The sequence below is a fragment of the Nomascus leucogenys genome, chromosome 23 (genome assembly GCF_006542625.1).
Source record: "Nomascus leucogenys isolate Asia chromosome 23, Asia_NLE_v1, whole genome shotgun sequence".
Classification (NCBI taxonomy): Eukaryota; Metazoa; Chordata; class Mammalia; order Primates; family Hylobatidae; genus Nomascus; species Nomascus leucogenys.
In genome coordinates this window covers 17594014-17613720 of record NC_044403.1, presented here as the reverse complement: position 1 = coordinate 17613720, position 19707 = coordinate 17594014, and the positions used below count along the sequence as shown (strand labels likewise).

At 35.9% G+C, this 19707-nt stretch overlaps 1 protein-coding gene across 1 annotated transcript in view; it reads right to left on the bottom strand.

The window, feature by feature from the left end:
• The window catches only part of SLC15A5 (solute carrier family 15 member 5), a 91287-nt gene that overhangs the window by 44661 nt on the left and 26919 nt on the right, over positions 1-19707 (bottom strand). Inside the window, 2 exon segments of the mRNA XM_003265554.4 lie at positions 8377-8563; positions 13295-13515. Coding sequence (XP_003265602.3) covers positions 8377-8563; positions 13295-13515 — 408 coding nt within the window.

Genomic DNA, 19707 nt, shown 5'->3' with positions numbered 1-19707 from the left:
CATCTAGAAGCTCATGACTTGAAGGCACCGGGTATTTCAGAAGGTGGGGTTAGACTCAGAAGGAAAACTGCAAGGACTGGTTGAAAGTCTGTGCTCTGAACAGTGAAATTGTCAAGTCTCCAATTCTATCCCCATGAAACAAGGTGAGTATGTGTTCCATCTCCTCCTCCGGTAAGAGACTGGAGATTACTTTGCAGAATTTAAATAGGTGTGACTTTGGATTCAGAGAAGGCTGAGGCTGAAAATGGAAAATGGGTAAAAACTAGGATTTTGAATGATGAGACATCTGCCATTCCTATCTGCACACAGCCACACCTCACTTTCAGCACTAGGAAATATGCCTCAAAGCAGGAGGCTGAAGAAATCTTCTCTTAATAAACTGAATAACTCCATTAAAAGATTGCTGCATATAATAGCTGGGGGGAGATCCTCATAATAATATGACTGATTCCTTGCCAAATGATTCTATAGGGAAACCCTGTAAGTCTCACTTCATATCATCCTCACTAATACTATTATTTTACAGTCTATAAGAATAGATATCCAAAGATCACCAGACATTTGAGAAAAGCTTCCTATGTGAAAAACAAGGAGACAAGCAAAAAGCAAGTGGGGGTAATCTGTAGTTAATGCAATCAATAATAAGTAGCTATGAAAAAAGAATAATAAGGAATCTTAGAAACCAAATATGACTGCTGAAATACAAAACTCAGCAGAAAATTTGCAGGATGAAGTCAAAGAAATTTCCAAAAAAATAGAGAAACAACAAAGCAAAAAAGGCAATAACAATACAAATCAAACAAATACACTTATAAACATTTGAAGAAAAAATATTGAGGCTTATTGAGTTATTTTAGGAAGGTCCAACATCTGATCAATAGGAGCTCAAAAGGAAATACAAAGAAAATGGAAGAAAGGAAACTTTTTTTTAAAAATAAAATTTTTCTAATTGAAAGAGCCCACCTGGGTCAAAAGTACAATGGTTGAAAAAGACCTTTACCAAGGTACAATAGCATGAAATTTTAGAACAGCATGAAAAGAGAGAAGAGCTTTCCGTTTAGAAAAAGAGATTGTAACACAAGGATGAGCATCAGAAAAGCAATGGACTTCTGGCCAGGTGCAGCAGCTTGTAGCTGTAATCCCAGCACTTTGGGAGGCCGAGGTGGGAGGATCACTTGAGGCCAGGAGTTCAAGACCAGCCTGGGCAACATGACAAAACTCCATCTCTACTAAAAATACCAAAATTAGCTGGGCGTGGTGGCACATAACTGTAATCCCAGCTACTTGGGAGGCTGAGGCACAAGAATTGCTTGAACCAAGGAGGTGGAGGTTGCAGTGAGCCAAAATTGCGCCACTGCACTTTAGGCTGAGCTACAGAGCTAGACTCTGTCTAAAAAAGAAAAAAAGAAAGAAAGAGAGAGAGAGGAAGAAAGAAAAAGAAACAAAGAAAGAGAAAGAAAGAAAGGAAAAAGAAAGAAAGGAAAGAAAGAAAGAAAGAAAGAAAGAAAGAAAGAAGGAAAGAAAGAAAGAAAAGAAAGGAAGAAAGAAAAGAAAGAAAGAAAGAAAATCACTAGACTTCTCAACAGTAATTTAAGTTGCTTTCTTTGGCTTCCTTTTGGAATTTGAATTCTGGGACTATCTTCTAAGACACCCCTCATCCAAACTAATTTGAGGTAATTTAGATTTTAAAACTATCATGCACTTTTGTTTTTTTGATTGTTACTTGTGCTATGTAAAAATAAAGGAAAGTTTATGGCATTATCAGCAAAAGTTTAGACAAGGGTCACTATTCTTTTCTCTGTAAAAGACCAGTAATAAATATTTCAGACTTTGTGAGAGAAACAACAAAATTTAGGATAAGTAGGTACTTATGTAACAAGAGACAAAATAAATTTCTATGACTTTTTAAATTGATAAAATTTAAAACTCTTTTGGAAGGGTGATGCGATTTCACTTAATTGGGGTTCAAAGGTGTTTTCTATTATCAAATCAATTGCAAATATTCATCTGTGTAAACCATTCTTACCATGCAGGTCATACAAAAACAGACTGTGGGCCAGATTTGGCCCATGAGCTGTAGTGATTGGCTAACCCCTGGTTTAGTCATCAGCTTTTATTGCCTGTTACTGAACTTTCGTTCTGGCCTAGTGAGAAATTGTGGCATTTTACCTGGGCCACTGCTGCCTATACACATGCATGAAACTTGAGGGAGCAGTCTTTTGGCCACTTTCTTTGTCTTTGATACTGAAAGTGTCCTTCCTGACCAGTAGTGTAGGTATCACCTGGGAGCTTGTTAGACATGCAGAATCTCAGGCTCTGCTCCAGAACCACTGACTCAGAATCTGCGTTTAAACTAGGTCTCTAGATGATTCTTATACAAATTAAACTATAAGAGGCACTGCTCAAGCTATACACTATCAGGCCTGATCTAGCAAAATCCAATGAAAGACTGTTCTCCAGAAAATTTCAAGCAAAGCACACATATTTAGTTTATTGTCTTAGTTTGCTTGTGCTGTTATTCAAAAAAAGTCTGAGATTGAGTAATTTATAAAGAACAGAAATTTCTTACAGTTCTAAAAGCTGGAAAATTCAAGGACAAGGTGCTGGTAGGCTTGGTTGTCTGGGGAGGGCTGCTTTCTGCTTCCAAGATGGCACGTTCCACATGGCAGAAGGTAGAAGAGCAAATGGAATGAACTCTATCAAGCCCTTTTATAAGAGCACCTAATTCCATTTACGACAGTGGAACACTGATGACTCACTCACCTCCCAAAACCAACACCCCCCAATACTGTTGTGTTGGGGATACATTTCAACATGAATTTTGGAGGGAATAAAAACATACAAACCATAGCACTCATTCACCTAGGTATTTTAGGGCAAGGCATATTTTAGCGTATTTAAGGATCTATGTTTGCTTCTTATTTGCTACTGCACTCTGGTGCCAATGAAAACTAACTTTCTAAAAATTTAAAGCAAACTTTGATTCCAACCTCAATTTAATCCACTCCATTTTTAATTCTTAACTTGTATGAGATAATAACACACCCAAAGCCGAGTGCAGTTTATCAGAATGCACACATTTTAAACCTCTAGCAGATCTGTACTTACAAGATAAAGCACAAAGGTTGCATAGGAGATACTATATTCAGATAAATAATGGGTGTTTTAATATTGCCTGTGTGGTTGCAGACAAGTCCACAAGAGTCTTGAAGTTCTTATAATTTTTGCTATTATTGAACCATGTAATAATTTTCCAAATTAGTCTACAATGAAATAAAAGACATTCCGAATTTATTGAAACATTAGGGTTGCACTTGTGATTTCATAATGAAGCTGAACTTACACTAAAAATTGGGCATGTTAAGATTCTTTAGGTATTGGTATAAGATTCTTTAGGTTTAAATTTATTTGCTGAGAAAACTATGGGTTTCTATGGGTAGTGTGATGTTTGAGTTTCTGATATGTAAGCTCACAACCTTAAGTATGAAATTCTATTGAGTCCTTGAGAAATTCCCCTTGGATCCATTATTTTGGCAAATTCCCAGGATAGGAAATTTGCTCACTGTTAATATATCATTCAGTGTTCATGAAGTACTCTCATAAAGACAGCTATAATTTTATTGTCTTATGTATCTGCTGCCTTTGGGGAAGATATTTCTCACTCACTTTTTAGGGTGGCATATGTTTTTTATTTTTATTGTTTTCCCCTATTTGTGGCATGTTTCTATATATAATATATACAAAACATGTGACATGTTCATATATATACATATATGCACATACATGTATATATATGTGTGTATATATACATATATACACATACATGTATATATATGTGTGTATATATACATATATACACATACATGTATATATATGTGTATATATACATATATACACATACATGTATATATGTATATATGTGTATATATATACATATATACACATACATGTATATATGTGTGTATATATATATATATATGAGACCTTCTATCTTTTGTTTCTCTGTAGACCATTGGAATTAATTTCAGAAGACCCAGCTTCAGTTCATGTTTTATTTCTGAATGTAGAACAGGTAATCATTTACATAGGGATAAAATACACGAATGTATCTCTATAAGGCATCAGTTATTTGCTTCAGATTACATATTAGATGATCTACCTCACCTCTGATTTAATTCCAACTTGATGTTACATTTAAGAATTGAGAACACTAATGTGCTTATATCAAACAAATGTGCAGCCGAATGAATGACTTATTCAGGCTAGATGTTTACAATTCATGGTTTACTTCTTTTGGTGTTTACACAGTTCCTCCTATCAAGTATTTTACAATGGGTGCATACCATGATGTTTCTTGGGAAAATGTATCAGTTTGAAAGCTATATCAAAAAATAATTTTCCCTGAGATAATTGTACTTGCAATGAAAATAACTGGATCCTTGACTTGGTTTTTAGCTTAGCAACCACTTTGGTTTCAATCACAAAAAGAACTTTAAACGACTGCAAATTATTAGAACTAGTTGAAGTTACTGGTTATGTATACAGGGACCTACACTGACTGTGACTACATCATGAAAGACTTTAAGCTGGAACTTGAATTTTCATGTTTTTATTTTAAAGAAAAAGGTATTGCAGTTATGTGAATATATTTCATCTACATTTCAATTTAAATGTTATTTAAAAGCCAAGATAATTGCTACCTACTGTGTTGTACACTTCTGCTTTGTGTAAGCCTTAATAACAATCTTAATTAGGCTAATTTTAGTCAGATTAATACTTGTGTGTGTCAGCACTAACTACTGAATGCTCCATACTGCAGGATTTTAATTAATGCTAAGGAAAGGAAATACGCATAGTGTAAACATTTTTGAACTAAAAAAAAGATAAAATGAAGTAAACCCAATTATGACAGAGGATAAATTACAATAATATCATTAATTCTGGATTTTTAGTGAATTAGGGTTGACTTAAATAGGTAAATCCACACAAGTGTAATGTTAAGAAAAGGCAGCCCTTGATAAAACACTCTGAGCCTATGAAGTGTTTGCCTTTCACAGTCTTGGAAGACTTCGAGTTTTTTTTTTTTAATAGTTGGAGACTCTGACATACTTCTTGACCTCCATAGGTGATGAACTCAGGAATGTTGTATCTTGAATCAGAAACACCTTTGTTATTGCATTGTTTATGAGCTAGATAAAAAAGTAAGTTTATTTTTTCTTTATAAATTTCTAGTTTGACCAGCTGGGTAAGATTTCCCCATCTCTCACTCTTGGTCTGGGCTGTGATTGTGCACGTAAAACATTAAGCATTGTCATCGACTTTACCCTCTGCCTCCTTAAACATGACAGTCCCTGGAAAGAGAATGCCTGAATGTGGAAGGGCGTGTGACAGTATAAGGAGTAACTGCCCATTGTGATGACAAAAGGAGTTTTTCAGATACTTCATAGCACTAACTGGAAATATCAATAAGGATGCCAAGCTAACATCAATACATTAACTTCTATAATCTAACAGCTAACATTTAGCCTCTAAGCAGAATAGTAATAGTAATAATAATAATAAAGTTATACCCTTAAAATTAGAAAACCTGTTCAAATGACACTATCTTTGTGACCCTGATCTATTAAATGATGGTTTATCATGAGAGTAAGTGTAATATGTGTATGAAGGTACCCAAATTCAAATTAGGAACTCATAAATATATGTTCATTCATAATTCATATACCTATATACTTCACCCACATTTTCAGGCACTTGAGTTCAAAGTGAAAGGTAACTTTAATATTAGACTAATTCAATTATGTAAATTAGTATCAAAAAGTACCCCAGGTTGGTACTTTTATGTCCTGATAAAACTTGCTAATCTTTCATAATCATAACCAGAATATGGAAAACTTAAGCAAATATCTAGTTTAAAAGATGCATATCATCGCACTTTTATATTCCCATAGCAAAACATTATGCAAATAAACATACAAGTATGCAAATCAGTGAATGAATGGAGTGGGGTTCAGAAACAATTGAAATCAGTATTCTGTACCCAGTGGAACGTAGCTTAGTTTCTTTTGAAGTGAGTCTAGTTTTTCCTTTTTCCTGTGCAATAGGTCTTGTTACCAATCTTGAAGGGGAATATTTAATTCATTAACAACATCAAACAATATACTAAATAACTCTGTCCAACTTTTCTAAATCCAGAAAAAAAAATACTTTTCTTTAGGAATAGATATGATTTCAAATATGCGGGAGTAGAGAATTGTCCAAAAGAAAGTTGCTTAACTTTAAAGTGAATTTAAGATTTCTTATTCTCAGGAAGAATTTATTTTAGCCTTATTGTATAGAATATTTTTCTAGGGTACCCAAAATTTTAAAATTTGTGGTAATTAAGCATGATTTGGAAGCTCAGATTGGGATGTTTCATGATACTGTACAAAACTGCTGAGATTTTTGGCATTTCACAGTATGATTTTACTCCTATTTTGTCCTTCATGCATTATGTTTCAATCATGGACTTGCTGAAGGTATATACAAACCATGTCTTACTTTTCCTTTTTTATCTTTAGTGTACTGCTAATCCTAGACATTCACCAAATATGTGCTGCTTTTGGATTTCTACATTGGCAGACAGATAAGCACTTTTTAAGACTTAAGGATTGTCAAAACCTAAAGATTTATAGTTTGCTAAAGCCTATTGCAATAAATAAAGATGGGGTGACTGGCTTAAGAAATACATCACAAAAGGTTATGTACTAAAGTCCTCCTCTATAATTGAAGATGATAAAATAAACTAAGGTGAGTTTAGTCACTTTTAGTTCTAACCAGAAATAAACCCACTCCATGATGTGATCTTGAGTAATCCAGTAGATAAAGAACAGGAAACACACACAATGAAATGTAACTTCTGTAAGCAGAGAAGCAACAAAAAGTATCTGTGACTAGAAGACTCCGCCATAGTCTCCTAACTCTCTTAAGAATAAGAACAGGTTGGCAGGGCGCGGTGGCTCACGCCTGTAATCCCAGCACTTTGAGAGGCCGAGGCAGGCGGATCATGAGGTCAGGAGATCGAGACCATCCTGGCTAACACAGTGAAACCCCGTCTCTACTAAAAATGCCAAAAAAAATTAGCCGGGCGTGCTGGCAGGTGCTTGTAGTCCCAGGCACTCAGTAAGCTGAGGCAGGAGAATGGTGTGAACCCAGGAGGCGGAGGTTGCAGTGAGCCGAGATAGCGCCACTGCACTCCAGCCTGGAGACTCCGTCTCAAAAAAAAAAAAAAAAAAAAAAAAAAAAAAAAAAAAAAAAATTAAGAACAGGTTAACTGAGAGAAGAGAATCTTCTATATGCCTGACCTTGACTATTTCAATAGAATTGTTTCTCAAGTAGAGGATAAGACATTAGGTTACCATTGCATGATATTACTTAAGAATTTCAAACTTCCTTTGCTTTCTGTTTATGCTCACCAAACAATTAAATGTGTCCCCTGCACATAATGACTCATAATAATAGCTAACATTTATAGAGCTTTTGCTATGTGTCTGGACTACATTCTGGGCACTGATGTCATCCTGAGTGATTTCAAAAGTTTTACAGAACAAAATGATCCAAAATTTATCTAGGGTATGTCCCTCAATGAAAAAAATAAGCAAACTAAAACAAGAAAGTTTCAGTGGCTTTTTCAAAGTCACCAGGAGGAGTTCAATGGCAGAGTTCTCTGATTCTTAGATTGAAACTTGTTTTACTGCACCTGCACTGTTCTCTTGTTCCCTGATGGTATTGAAGGAAGACAGGCAGAGGAGAGTATGATCAGAATGGACTTCCATCCTTCTCTCCCATTTCAATCAGATAACTTTTATTTTATGTCCTATTGATTATGTTCTGAGAATGATATCCTAAATTGTTTCACTTTAAAAAATGATTAAAAAGCATTATTTCTATGCCACTTACTATTTGATAAAGTACTGTATTGAAGCTGCAACTTACAATACTAATCCTTAATCAATTTTGTTACTGATTCAGAAGTTAAAATGATCTTTTGGAATGAATTAACTGTGTTTATTTTTAAGAACATATTTGACATAGACTTAAGGGGTAAGGACTGCCTGGCTTTAAGGATAGGTCATTTGGTAGTGCTGGAAATTTCACTATCTCTTTATATCAGGTGTGTCTTCTGAGGAGACATAAACATAAAAGGATGGGAAGAAGATGGGACACATGTCTGGCTATAGATTTTGGAAGATGGATGTTATCAGTCACAAATTCACCTGTTTTCCAATTTGTCAAAATCTGACGCTACTCAGGAGCATATAGCTAGTTTGGATCTTAGCAGAATGTTGTTTTAAAAAGTTTCAAACGATTCACATGAAATGGTTCAATTGTACTTACTGATGCATGTTGACAGAAATGATCCAACCCTCTTAGAGGGAAACAGGCAGGTGCTGAAATACTCCAGAAAAAGAGCCAGAATTAGTAATGGTAGGCTGCTGATGGCATTCATTACTGCAATTGGCAGAAGAAATCCATCCAAATTCAGGTTGGAATTCATAGTTTGCAGATAATATCCTGAAGGAATCTGTATTCAAGAGGGAAACATCCATACATTAAGACAGTGGTTTAACTTTGAACAAAGCATCGTCCACCAGAGGCCTTCCCTCATGCACGTACTCTGTGATGGATGAGCTGGATGTTCCCTAGTTTTTCAAGGTCCCAGTTACGAGCTGATAAAGGGTCTTCATCTGTGGTGGTAGGAGCTCTGTCTAGTCTATTGACAATAGTACTCATTCCTCATGAAAGACTCTATCGTCATTTAGTCTCTCTTAATTTTTCTATGAAAAGTAATGATGGCCCCAATTTTGTGCTTAAGATGACACATAAAAACCCAAATAACTTAAATTCCACAGATAAGCAAAATGACTTTTCTTCATGAACACTAATACAAAACCAGTAAAAAATACTAAAGATGTCTGTTTTATCCTGATGAAAAAAATGAGGCTAGAATAGATTCTTTAAAAAGCATCTACTTTGGTGGCAATATAGAAATGACTTTTTCCTAAGAAGAGGGGCCCAATGTGGACACGTGTTCATTGCTGTAGGCTGTCTTTGAGGGGGCTATTTAGAGAGGCTTTGTTTCCAATGTGAACTAAGTAACATGGGGAAGAAAAAAAAAACCTTCTTGTGTCTTTGCCCTCCCTTCAAACTAATTACGTGATACTAGAATTCCATAAAGGAAAGACATGAAAAAGGTTTGCATGATAAAGTGAAAGATACAAAATTTTTTTTTAAAACCCTGTGCTCCACCCCAAATCCTCAATGTATTGTTAGAATTTCTTCATTTTAAAATTAACCCCAATGCTAACCAAAATTCTAACACTAATTTGGAGACTCTCAGTGTATTCCAATCCTCTTGGCAACCGGGTGTGATATCAGAACCAAGGGATGATGTCACATGAAAGAGGTGTCCCTTCACTTTTCTAGTACATGAGCTTTGTTACAGCTTCATCATGATCTTTTTTTTGTTTTCGTTTTTTTTTTTTTTTTTTTAGACAGAGTCTCGCTCTGTCTCCCAGGCTGGAGTGCAGTGGCGCGATCTGGGCTCACTGCAAGCTCCACCTCCCGGGTTCAGCCATTCTCCTGCCTCAGCCACCCGAGTAGCTGGGACTACCGGCACCCACCACCATACCCGGCTAATTTTTTTATATTTTTAGTAGAGATGGGGTTTCATCGTGTTAGTCAGGATGGTCTCAATCTCCTGACCTCGTGATCTGCCTGCCTCGGCCTCTCAAAGTGCTGGGATTACAGGCGTGAGCCACCGCGCCCGGCCGATCATGATCTTTAGTAGCGCATAGTATTTCTTTAATTCCCAGTGGTACACAAGGCTATTGAGTGTCATGGAGGGAAAGTCAACCAAGTCTTCTTGAGGAGTGGATCCTCCAAACTCTTATGGTACAAGAGCTGCATTAGGATCCCTGCTTCACCACCATCCTGGGAGAGCAGCCTCGCTCAAATATCCAGATGATAACTTCTCATTTGAAACCTTTGCTAACCCCTTCTCTAGACTCAACTGTACAATTCAAGAGGGTATATATGGGGAATCAGTGTTATGGTGTCAGTACAGCTGTTACCAAGTCCACCAATTGTAAAATGAGCCTATTGCCGTGTTAACTGCCCAAACACAGGACAAGACCACGTTTTCACTGAGATTCTTTCTATAGAAAACGTGTCCTGGTGATCATTTATCTTCCAATCTTTAATTTGACTCTTAGCATACTAAACAAGGATTGTTTTGGCTGAGTACAGATGGCAAGAGTTAAAGGAACATTAGTTAGTTATGCCCTACTTCAATAAAATTATTGAGCATGGATCCCCCATCGGAGGAAAATGAATGATGTGTTTTAACAAAAAGTGCTGGCAGCAGAACAACTCTAAGACTGAAAGGCTCCCAGCACAACTTGAAAGTTTCTGTTACTGATTTCAAATGAGAATTATTGTTAATAGGAATAAAGTTATTATCGGCATGAATCACAGACACAGAAATCTGTTAACTTAATAATGTGGCAAATGTACTATTAATCTTTAGTGAAGCAATATTAATATATTGCCTAATCTTAGAAAAGGCTGCAGTGTCTTGAAAGCTTGAAATCATTTCTGCCTCTGCCTCAAGTTCTGAAATCATCACCCTGTAAAATTTTAAATACTTTTATTTCATCCAAGCCTGTGAGTATTCAGAAATAATTGCTGTCAATAGAGATTCATTCTCACCTTTGACTGGCCAGTAATGTCAAATGGCAACCTCATCAGCCGTAATATCAATATATTTTAGATGTATGTCTTGCAACTGAAGGTCAATAATGGCTACTAAATTTAAAATATGTATGAAATTCTATGATGTTTTATTCTTGGTACTTTGATTGCCTTTGTACTGGTGATTATTTCATCTGGGGGCAAAAATCTAATCCCAGCCTATCCTATTTGAAATTCCTCTGCCTCCCTGGCAAAGTATGATCTAAGCATTTTCTTTGAAGTTTCTAGCATAACATTACTGTATATAATTTTGGAATCTATGTAGTTTTTATCAGGGATTTTTAACCCAATGCAAGAGTGATATTGAGGATAATAAAGCATGGCCCTTGACACTAATCCTGAGTTGGGATGTTGCTCTGCCACACATTAGCAAGGTGACTGGGAACGAGTTGCAACTTAGTTTCTGAGCCTCAGGTTTAGGAGAGTAATAGCCATGTAGCCTTGCTGTGGGGATTAAATTACATACTGTGAAGCCATCTTTTAGAAGCTATGGCACATAATAGGTGATCAACAGCTATTAGTTTCTGTGCTTTGCAATAAATTGCGCATCTAGATTTGGTGATATGCTAAAAAATTAGTTTATCAAAATTTATTGTAATTTATGTTAAATTAAAAAATATATGACAGTGTGCAAAGAAGGGTCGAACTAAGTGGAAAGAAATGTCAGGTGTCATTGCATTATGAAGGTAAGGAACTGGTATTCTGTGTTACTTGCACATAGGCTTTTGAGGTTAGCTATGGGCCATGTAGTAATTTTGTACTGTTTATCAGTTCCTCCAATCTAAGATGTTTTATTATATTAATGCTTACATATATGAGTAAGATTTCTGCTGTATTCTGTTTTTGTGCCTACTGCTATTGTAGAGTCAAGAGGGAGTTTGAATCTCCTGAATCAGACTAGCTTTCATGCATTATTTAGTCTAGAGGTCAAGAAACTTTTCTGTAAAGGGCCAGATAGTAAATATGTCCACATGTGGGTTCCATGGCAATTACTCAACTCTGCTATTTTTGTGCATAAGCAGACATAGATATGACAAAACAAAGAGCATGGCTATGTTCTGATAAAACTTCATTTATGGACACTAAAATTTAAATTTTATATATTTTTCTTTTCTTTTTCTTTTTCTTTTTTTTTTTTTTTTTTTTTTTTGAGATGGAGTTTCGTTCTTGTTGCCCAGGCTGGAGTGCAATGGCATGATTTCTGCTCACCGCAACCTCTGCTTCCCAGGTTCAAGCGATTCTCCTGCCTCAGCCTCTCAAGCAGTTGGGATTACAGGCATGCGCCACCACACCTGACTAATTTTGTATTTTTAGTAGAGATGGGGTTTCTCCATTTTGGTAAAGCTGGTTTCGAATGCTCGACCTCAGGTAATCTGCCTGCCTCGGCCTCCCAAAGTGCTGGGATTACAGGTGTGAGCCACCACGCTAGGCTAAATTTTATATAATTTTCATGTGCCAGAAAATACTATTCTTTTTTTAATTTTTTTCAAACATATAAAAATGTAAAAATCTTCTTAGCTTACAGGATGTACAAAAATAGTGGACTGGATTTGGCCTTCAGATAGTAGATGGCTAACCCCTGGTTTAGAGGGGCAGGCACTGTACTGAGAGACAGAGGACAGATTCCGCTTTCCCTTTCACTACTATTAACTGTGACCTATGGTGCCTCACCTCTACCAAAAGAAAGTCACTTAATTTTTCTGAGCCTAAGGTTCCTGTTTAACAAATAAAGTAGTTTATGAAGTTAATCTCTAAATTTTGTTGCAGCTCTATTATTCTGTGATTTCTAAATGTAACTCATTCATGAGTCTTCTAAATTCCAAGTTGGGGGTTAGCAATGGACAGTCCCAGATTTTTTCAAAGACTTTTGTAATCATTTATTTTTCTCAGTAAGTAAGTTAGTCTTTAACTTTAACCACATTTAAAAAATTTATATCTATCAAATATATCTATAAAAGATACTTTGGGCTTAGTGTTTTCCCTTGATTTTCTCACAGCACAGGAACGAATTCCCCAAGGAACTAATAGAGTGGGTGGGGAGAGAATCACTTGCTCATTAGTACTTATATTTAAGAGTACAGTGGAGGTGGTACTCAAATCAGTCAATTAAGCTACTTGTTAGTACCACTTTCTAAAGGTTTAATGAGGGAGGAAGGCAAAACCTTTGGCTAGAGGGAAGTTTGGTAATTGCCTACAGATCTGATATGTTTGTGCACTGCTCTTACGCCTTACGACTATGCACTCTGAAGTACTGTCTGCACCTACTGACAGACATTTATAGCTCCACAAAAGAAACACATCCCAGGGTCTCCTCAGGTATGCGTCTGCCTGACCCCGCTTAGCTCTGGAAATCAGAGCCTATAATGATGAGAAGCTTCTGTGGGATAACTGCCTGCCGATGTATATGGAAAGCGCTCGTTGGGGAGAAAATTCACCTTGATTTGTACTGTTGACATGCAATCACTTTCCTGTTGTTGGGGTGGTACTCATCGCCTGTCCTTACCTGCATAATGCACATTCTGTATAGGAGCTGAAAAATGAAGAGAGGGAGAAGGGTGAGGAAAAATGTTGTGTCTTCTACATGGAGCTCACTGTAGCAGCCACCATTTTTTTCTTTGGCATGGTCTAACTGGCTTGTCACGTCTCTGCCAAGATGGCAGTATTGCAGGTGGCATGTTTTCAGTGGACTAACCAACACCCCAACGCTTGTCAGGAGAGAACAACCTGCAAGTAATTGGAGATATTATGTATTAGTATAGGAATGGTTCTTCAGTTTTTCAAGATGCTGATCAGAAAGATAATGATTCAAGGATGCAGGGCAGTGAAGTGAGAAAGTTTTTAGCACCCAAGGGGTTGGATTCAAAGGACTACCCATCTGATGGTGATTCTGGCATCCTGATCACCAGCCCAGGGTGGCACCTAGCAGTTGATGTCAAAAGTGTAAAAGGTAAGATCAATGAAAACATATTAAAAGGGAAAGAAAGGTGACAAAATAATACACCAAAGTTAAGGACTTCAGAATCTCTCAGAAGTCTCTAATTTTAATGCATTAATGAATACAATAAACTGAACTTTCTTTAACATCCTTAATAAAAAGAACTAGTACTATTTTTTCGTATAAATTATTATATAAATAATCCTCATTTTACTTGGCAGGTAGAGGGTGGCTTCTTATTGTGACATGGAGATGAAGGGAAATGTAATCTCTGCTTTGACTTTATCCCTGGATTTAGAAATAAGGTTAAACTATGAACTCTCTAAATGATTTTATGCATGGTGATAGTGTCATTAAGAGTTCAGATTAGATTAGTTGGCTTTTGACTTTTCCAGTAGTTTCTTCTAGGTTTACATGGCTGTTGCTCTACAATCAGAAGCGCTTTAATTGCTTCAGATGGCAGCAGTCACTTACTGCTAGTGATTTGCAACCTCATTGTTGCTTCTTTTATGATCTTTCAGTTCCTACCTTTTCTTTGACTCCATTAGGATTGCCTGATACAATGACAGATAAGAGACCCCCATTTAGGTAGCAGTTCAGCTGTGCTATCATGATGGTTACAATTTTTCATAGCACTCCCTTTGACCAGATAAATCCCCCCAGAAATTATGTAGACACCAAACTACTGTTGCCAGGTAAATGGCATAATAAATGTGAAAATGTTTGTGTTTCTCCAAAGAAGGCTGCTATAGAAACTCAAAGTATAGTTTGAAAGTCATTTTGATTATGTTCAAGTTTCCTATAATAAAATTCTAGATAAAATGCATTCTAATGAAATTCATTTATATGCCATAGAGTCTTGGATTTTATATTTAAATAAAAAATATGTATTAATCTATTTTTATAGCTATAAAGTGATTATATTGATTTGATCTGGTCTTTTCTTCAAGAGTTGTAATAGACCCATTATGTCAGCCTTTGATTAATTGAGGAAGCTGGGGGCCTGGTAATTGAATATGGAGCCTTTCACCTCTAAGTCACTGAATCAAATCCAGCCCAAATTGGTAGTGACCAAGAATGATTACAGCTGTGGCTCTTTGGTGGCCTTTGTGAAGTGTGTTTAGGTCATCTGGGAGTATGTTGGGATACTTGCTAACAGGAGATGGCTTATATCTATGGTCACTTTTGCCTCTTCCTAGTCACTATTGCCTGAAGTAGGTGAAGGCCCAGGTACTGGTAAGGCCAGGAAGACAGAAGCCCCTGTGAGAGGCCAAGATTTGTTTCTCTTAGGAAAGAAGTAATAGGGACTGCTCTTTATTATTAGAGAATGAACTGCTCTATTATGAGATATTCCTAGCTATTTCAATTAGTTTACTTAAGGTTTAAGTAAGATGAGAACTGAGAATGTGTTGATGAACAGTCTGGAGACTGAATTTGAACAAGCCTGGGCTGGGTGGCTTAACTTCCTGACATTTCCTTACAATCTTGTCTCTATTACTCATCAACCTGTTCTCTGCTAAACTCTTGCAAAGTGGTGCTGTGTAGATAGTAGGGTTATTATGAACACTGATCCAAATTACTTTATGCTTCCAGATAGGTTTTATTATTAAATGATAAGTACTTGCAGGATGAAAGATTATTTCCAAAGATATTTTCCCCAGTTTCCTCCCAATTTTTAAAATTCAGGAATTTGTATTACATATAATATATTTTAAACTCACTAACCCTTTTTTTGTATAAACAATCACTATTTGTTGCAAGATAAACTTGAATCCGCTTCTAATACATGACAAATTGATACCTGCAATCTTATTAAACATTAAATATTGCCATCATTTTATTTCTAATGAGAGGTAGTGGTAGTTCAGATTAGTGCTTCTCAACCTGTGTTAAAAATGAGTTTTTTAAAAAAATTTCTCAATTATCATGTGAATTCATTTGTGAAATCCAATCAAAATGAAATATCTAAACATAAAATAAAGACATACAAAATATAAGCCCTGATATTTTTATTATTAGATTCAACAGACATAAGATGTCACTGTCCATAAATATTTCTATATGTTTTCTCTTAGTGTCTGTATTTATTTTGTTGTATACTGGCAACAAACAGTTCAGAGACCAGCACTGCTCCATGAACCATGCTTTGTGTAGCACTGGCTTCAGTTGAATATGTACTTTGAAAAATAGACTTGTTTAAACAAATAGAATTGTATCAGATATAGTGATATCAAGCAACAAAAACAAAATGGTCAAGAAACAAGAAATGATAACATAGGAATGAGGTCTAAAACTCTAGCTAACACAGCAAGGGCATATAATTGATGCCAAAGAAATGTCATTACAATCATTGATTTATTCCACATACTTACTGAGAATCTACTAGGAGTCAGGAAACTGTTTTGGGCCCTGAGAATATAGCAGTGAACAGTACCTACAAACTCCTGATTCTTCTTTGTGGTGGGGGAGACCCTAAAAGCAGGAAAATATTAGGCAAGTTCTATGATGAAAACACAGTGGGCTGTTATGATAGAGACCCATTGTGGGGTAGAGGAGACCTCCTAAGGAGTTGACATATGAACTGAGGATTAAATGACTAGAAATAGGCAAAGAGACCTAGGAAACGTATGCCAGGCTTATCATGAAGTAGAAATTAGCCAGGAGGGGTTCAGAAAGCATAAAGGCCAATAAGGTAGGAGCTCAGTTAGAGGGAATATTGCGGGGAGATGAGGTCTAGGAGGTTGTCAGGGGGGTCAGATCATATAGGTCAAAGTAAGGAACTTGACGTTTATCTACAATATTATAGAAAACCATTAAGAAGTTTTAAGTATACTAGAGAGATCTTATGATGTATATTTTAAAATAGTTACCCTGGAACCCCGGTAGCTGCATGGATAATGAATTTTAGGGACCTGGGGAACAGGCAAGAGATGGTGGTGACCCAGACTAGCACAGTAGTAGCCATGAAGAGATATGAAGGGAATGGGATGGTTTTTGAACAATCAGTAAAATTTTCTGATGTGGGAAAGGGGTAAAGAAGTGAGAAAATTTGAAGATGTCTACTTTTTTCCCCCTTAAACAACTGGGTGTTGGTGACTTTATTGAGAGGGAGAAAACAAGTAGCCAGTCTGTAGTTAGCTGAATCAGGAGTTGTGTTTTGGTCAAATTAAGTTTGAGGAATTATTAGATGATAACCAAGTCAACATGTCAAGTAAGAAGTAGAATATATGCTTTTCAAGGTCAGGAGAGAGGTCAATATAACACTGACTGTTTGGTGTATTAGATGGCATTAAAAGCCATGAGTCTGGAGATAAGGAAAGAGGGCAGGAAGAGAAGATTCAGGGTCCCTGGAATGAATCCTAGGGCTGCACATCAGTTAGGAAATTATCACAGGAGAAAGGTTGGTTAAGGAGACTGAGAAGAGGTAGACAATGTGCTAGATGAGTTGTAAGAGGGAAAGAAAGTGGTGAAGTAATAAACCTAAGTAGATCAACTGGACTGAGAGAGACCCAGTAAGTCAGCAAGAGAATCCAAGAAAAGGAACTATACAATAATCTGTCTACCCAAAGGGAGTGGCCCTTGTCCCATGAAACTGTAGTTACCACTAAATGTTAGGATGGATACCTGTTGAAAACATTTACATCTAAACATCATACCACTTCCTTGGATTAATCCACTAGACTTAATAGAAAACTCACGCCCTCTATGCAAATAATTTTGGGTGTCATGTAGGCTCAGCCTCTAAAAAAGTCCATTATCATTACAGTTCTCAAATTGGTTTTCTGTACCAGGAGCAGAAATTGGAAGTTGACGAAAATACTGAAATGAAAAATTCAACTGAGACTTCAAGCTCTGGTTTAAATGTGCATGGCAAACACACCAGGCGTGCACATTTGAAAATAAAACAGATGAGCTATTTTAAGTGTTTTATTGCAAAACTTAAAGATTGTAGTTATTACTATTTTTTTAAAAAAAAATTTTAGAAAGCAGTTTTCCTATTCTTTGTACCTTTAAGTCCTTGGCTGTAATGTTCTACTCTTCTGACCTTGCTCTAAATATGAATATCTATGCTACTTAATTATAATTTTTTTAAAAAGCCTACATTGCACTCTAGATGGTAGATGCACATTTTTTCTTCTTTGGTCACCTGCCAGTTTTCAAAATTATAGCAGTGGGAAGAAATGCAAATGAATGCCGTGCTTGACAGCTAAACATAATGGAATGCATGGTCCACATTTGAAAAGTTACCTTAAAATAAAAGGTAGCATATCAAAAATCATTTCTTTAAGATCACCTATGGCTTTGAATTACAGCTTTGAGGAATTTCCAATTTAGTCATCAGAGAGAAAGAAGCCAAAATAAGGATTATATACTTCACTAAAGGAAAGACAGAGTTTTACTTCATCATAGTTGGGTGAGCTTAGAAGTAGTAAACAAAACAAGCAAAACAAAGCACAACCCTCAAATATTCATTTTATAGAGACTTGTGTAAAGTCAGCCACTCAAGAACATTTTCTATGCTAATTGTTCCTGTAGCTAATAAAGTTTTATCTTGTTAACATCCAAAAACAGATTACCTTATCACGTTAAAATATGTAATATATGGACTGCAATAGGCTGGCAGTAAACAGAGTTGATTACATAGATCTGTATTAGTTGAAAGAGAATTGCATTTCTTGATTCAGATGAATATATGTTCAAATAGTAAATTAAGAAGCAAATGAATGGATGCTGAACAGTTATTTAGAAAATTTGAATCAAAAAATAGTATATATGAATATATGTATACATATGTGTGCATATGTGTGTGTGTATTCACAAAACCCTAAATTATTTGATAATTAGACACTTGAGAAAGTGCCAAAGTGGTTTTTAGGAAAAATCATATACTTTACATTTTCTTCTTTTTTTGCTATTGGGGACTTTTTGCATATTGACCCCATTCTATAGACTACTAAGAGGACATGTACTGCTAAGTGTGGTCCACAGGCCACAGAGCTCTCAGAAACAGGGCAGAGACTTCTGTGTATAATATTTTCAATGCTTCACTGCCTCAGTGTATGGTGTAATAGCATGAGCCCCAGCCTAAGAAAAATAGGCTTGGGTTCTGGTTCCACTTCAACTCTTTTCTGTGACATCTTGAGCAAGTCATTTAATTATATTATGTCTCAGTTTCTGTGCTCAGTTTAACAATAACAAACACTGATTGAATACTTACCATATTCAAGTATTTATAAGACACAGGAACTTCTAATTGTGTTTATAAATAGATAATTTCAACATATGTGGTAAATAAAATGATAAAGATGTGTTCAGAGTGCTACAGGAGCACAGGCAAAGCATCCAGAGTCTAGTCTGCAAAAGGTGCCCTTCCCATCTACCTTGTAGGTATATGATAAAAATAAAATAACATTGGTGAATGTGCTTCATTTTTAAAAATGTAACTCATTGCATTACTATTGGTAGTAGCTGTATAGAGAAATAGCAGGAAAAGAAAAATATGTTACGAATTAAGGTCTGAGTTAAACAAGATGAATAGAGAGACTTAACAATGGAACAGAATAGAAACTCCAGAAGTGCAAGCGAAAGTACACAATGAAGATGGCATCTAAAATCAGTTTGAAAAACATAGACTTTTTAATAAGTAAGGTTAGGATAGGTTGGTAATAATATGGATAAAAGATACAGTTGGGTTTATTCCTAAAAGATATTCTAATATAATTTATGAAGGGGTCAGAGAGGTAAAGAAAAGAGGCAATAAAATGAATACTAAAAGAAAATATGGATTAATTCTTTTATAACCTGAAAGTGAGTAAAACTTTTGACCATGACTCAAAATTTAGAAGCAATAAGGGAGAATATTGATGAGTTTTATTACAAACATAAGCCCCAATGAAAGACAAAACAAACACATGGAAAAACCTGTGCATAGAAAATAACACAGGAAGCAAGTTAAAAATATGTGTGATAAATAAGGAATA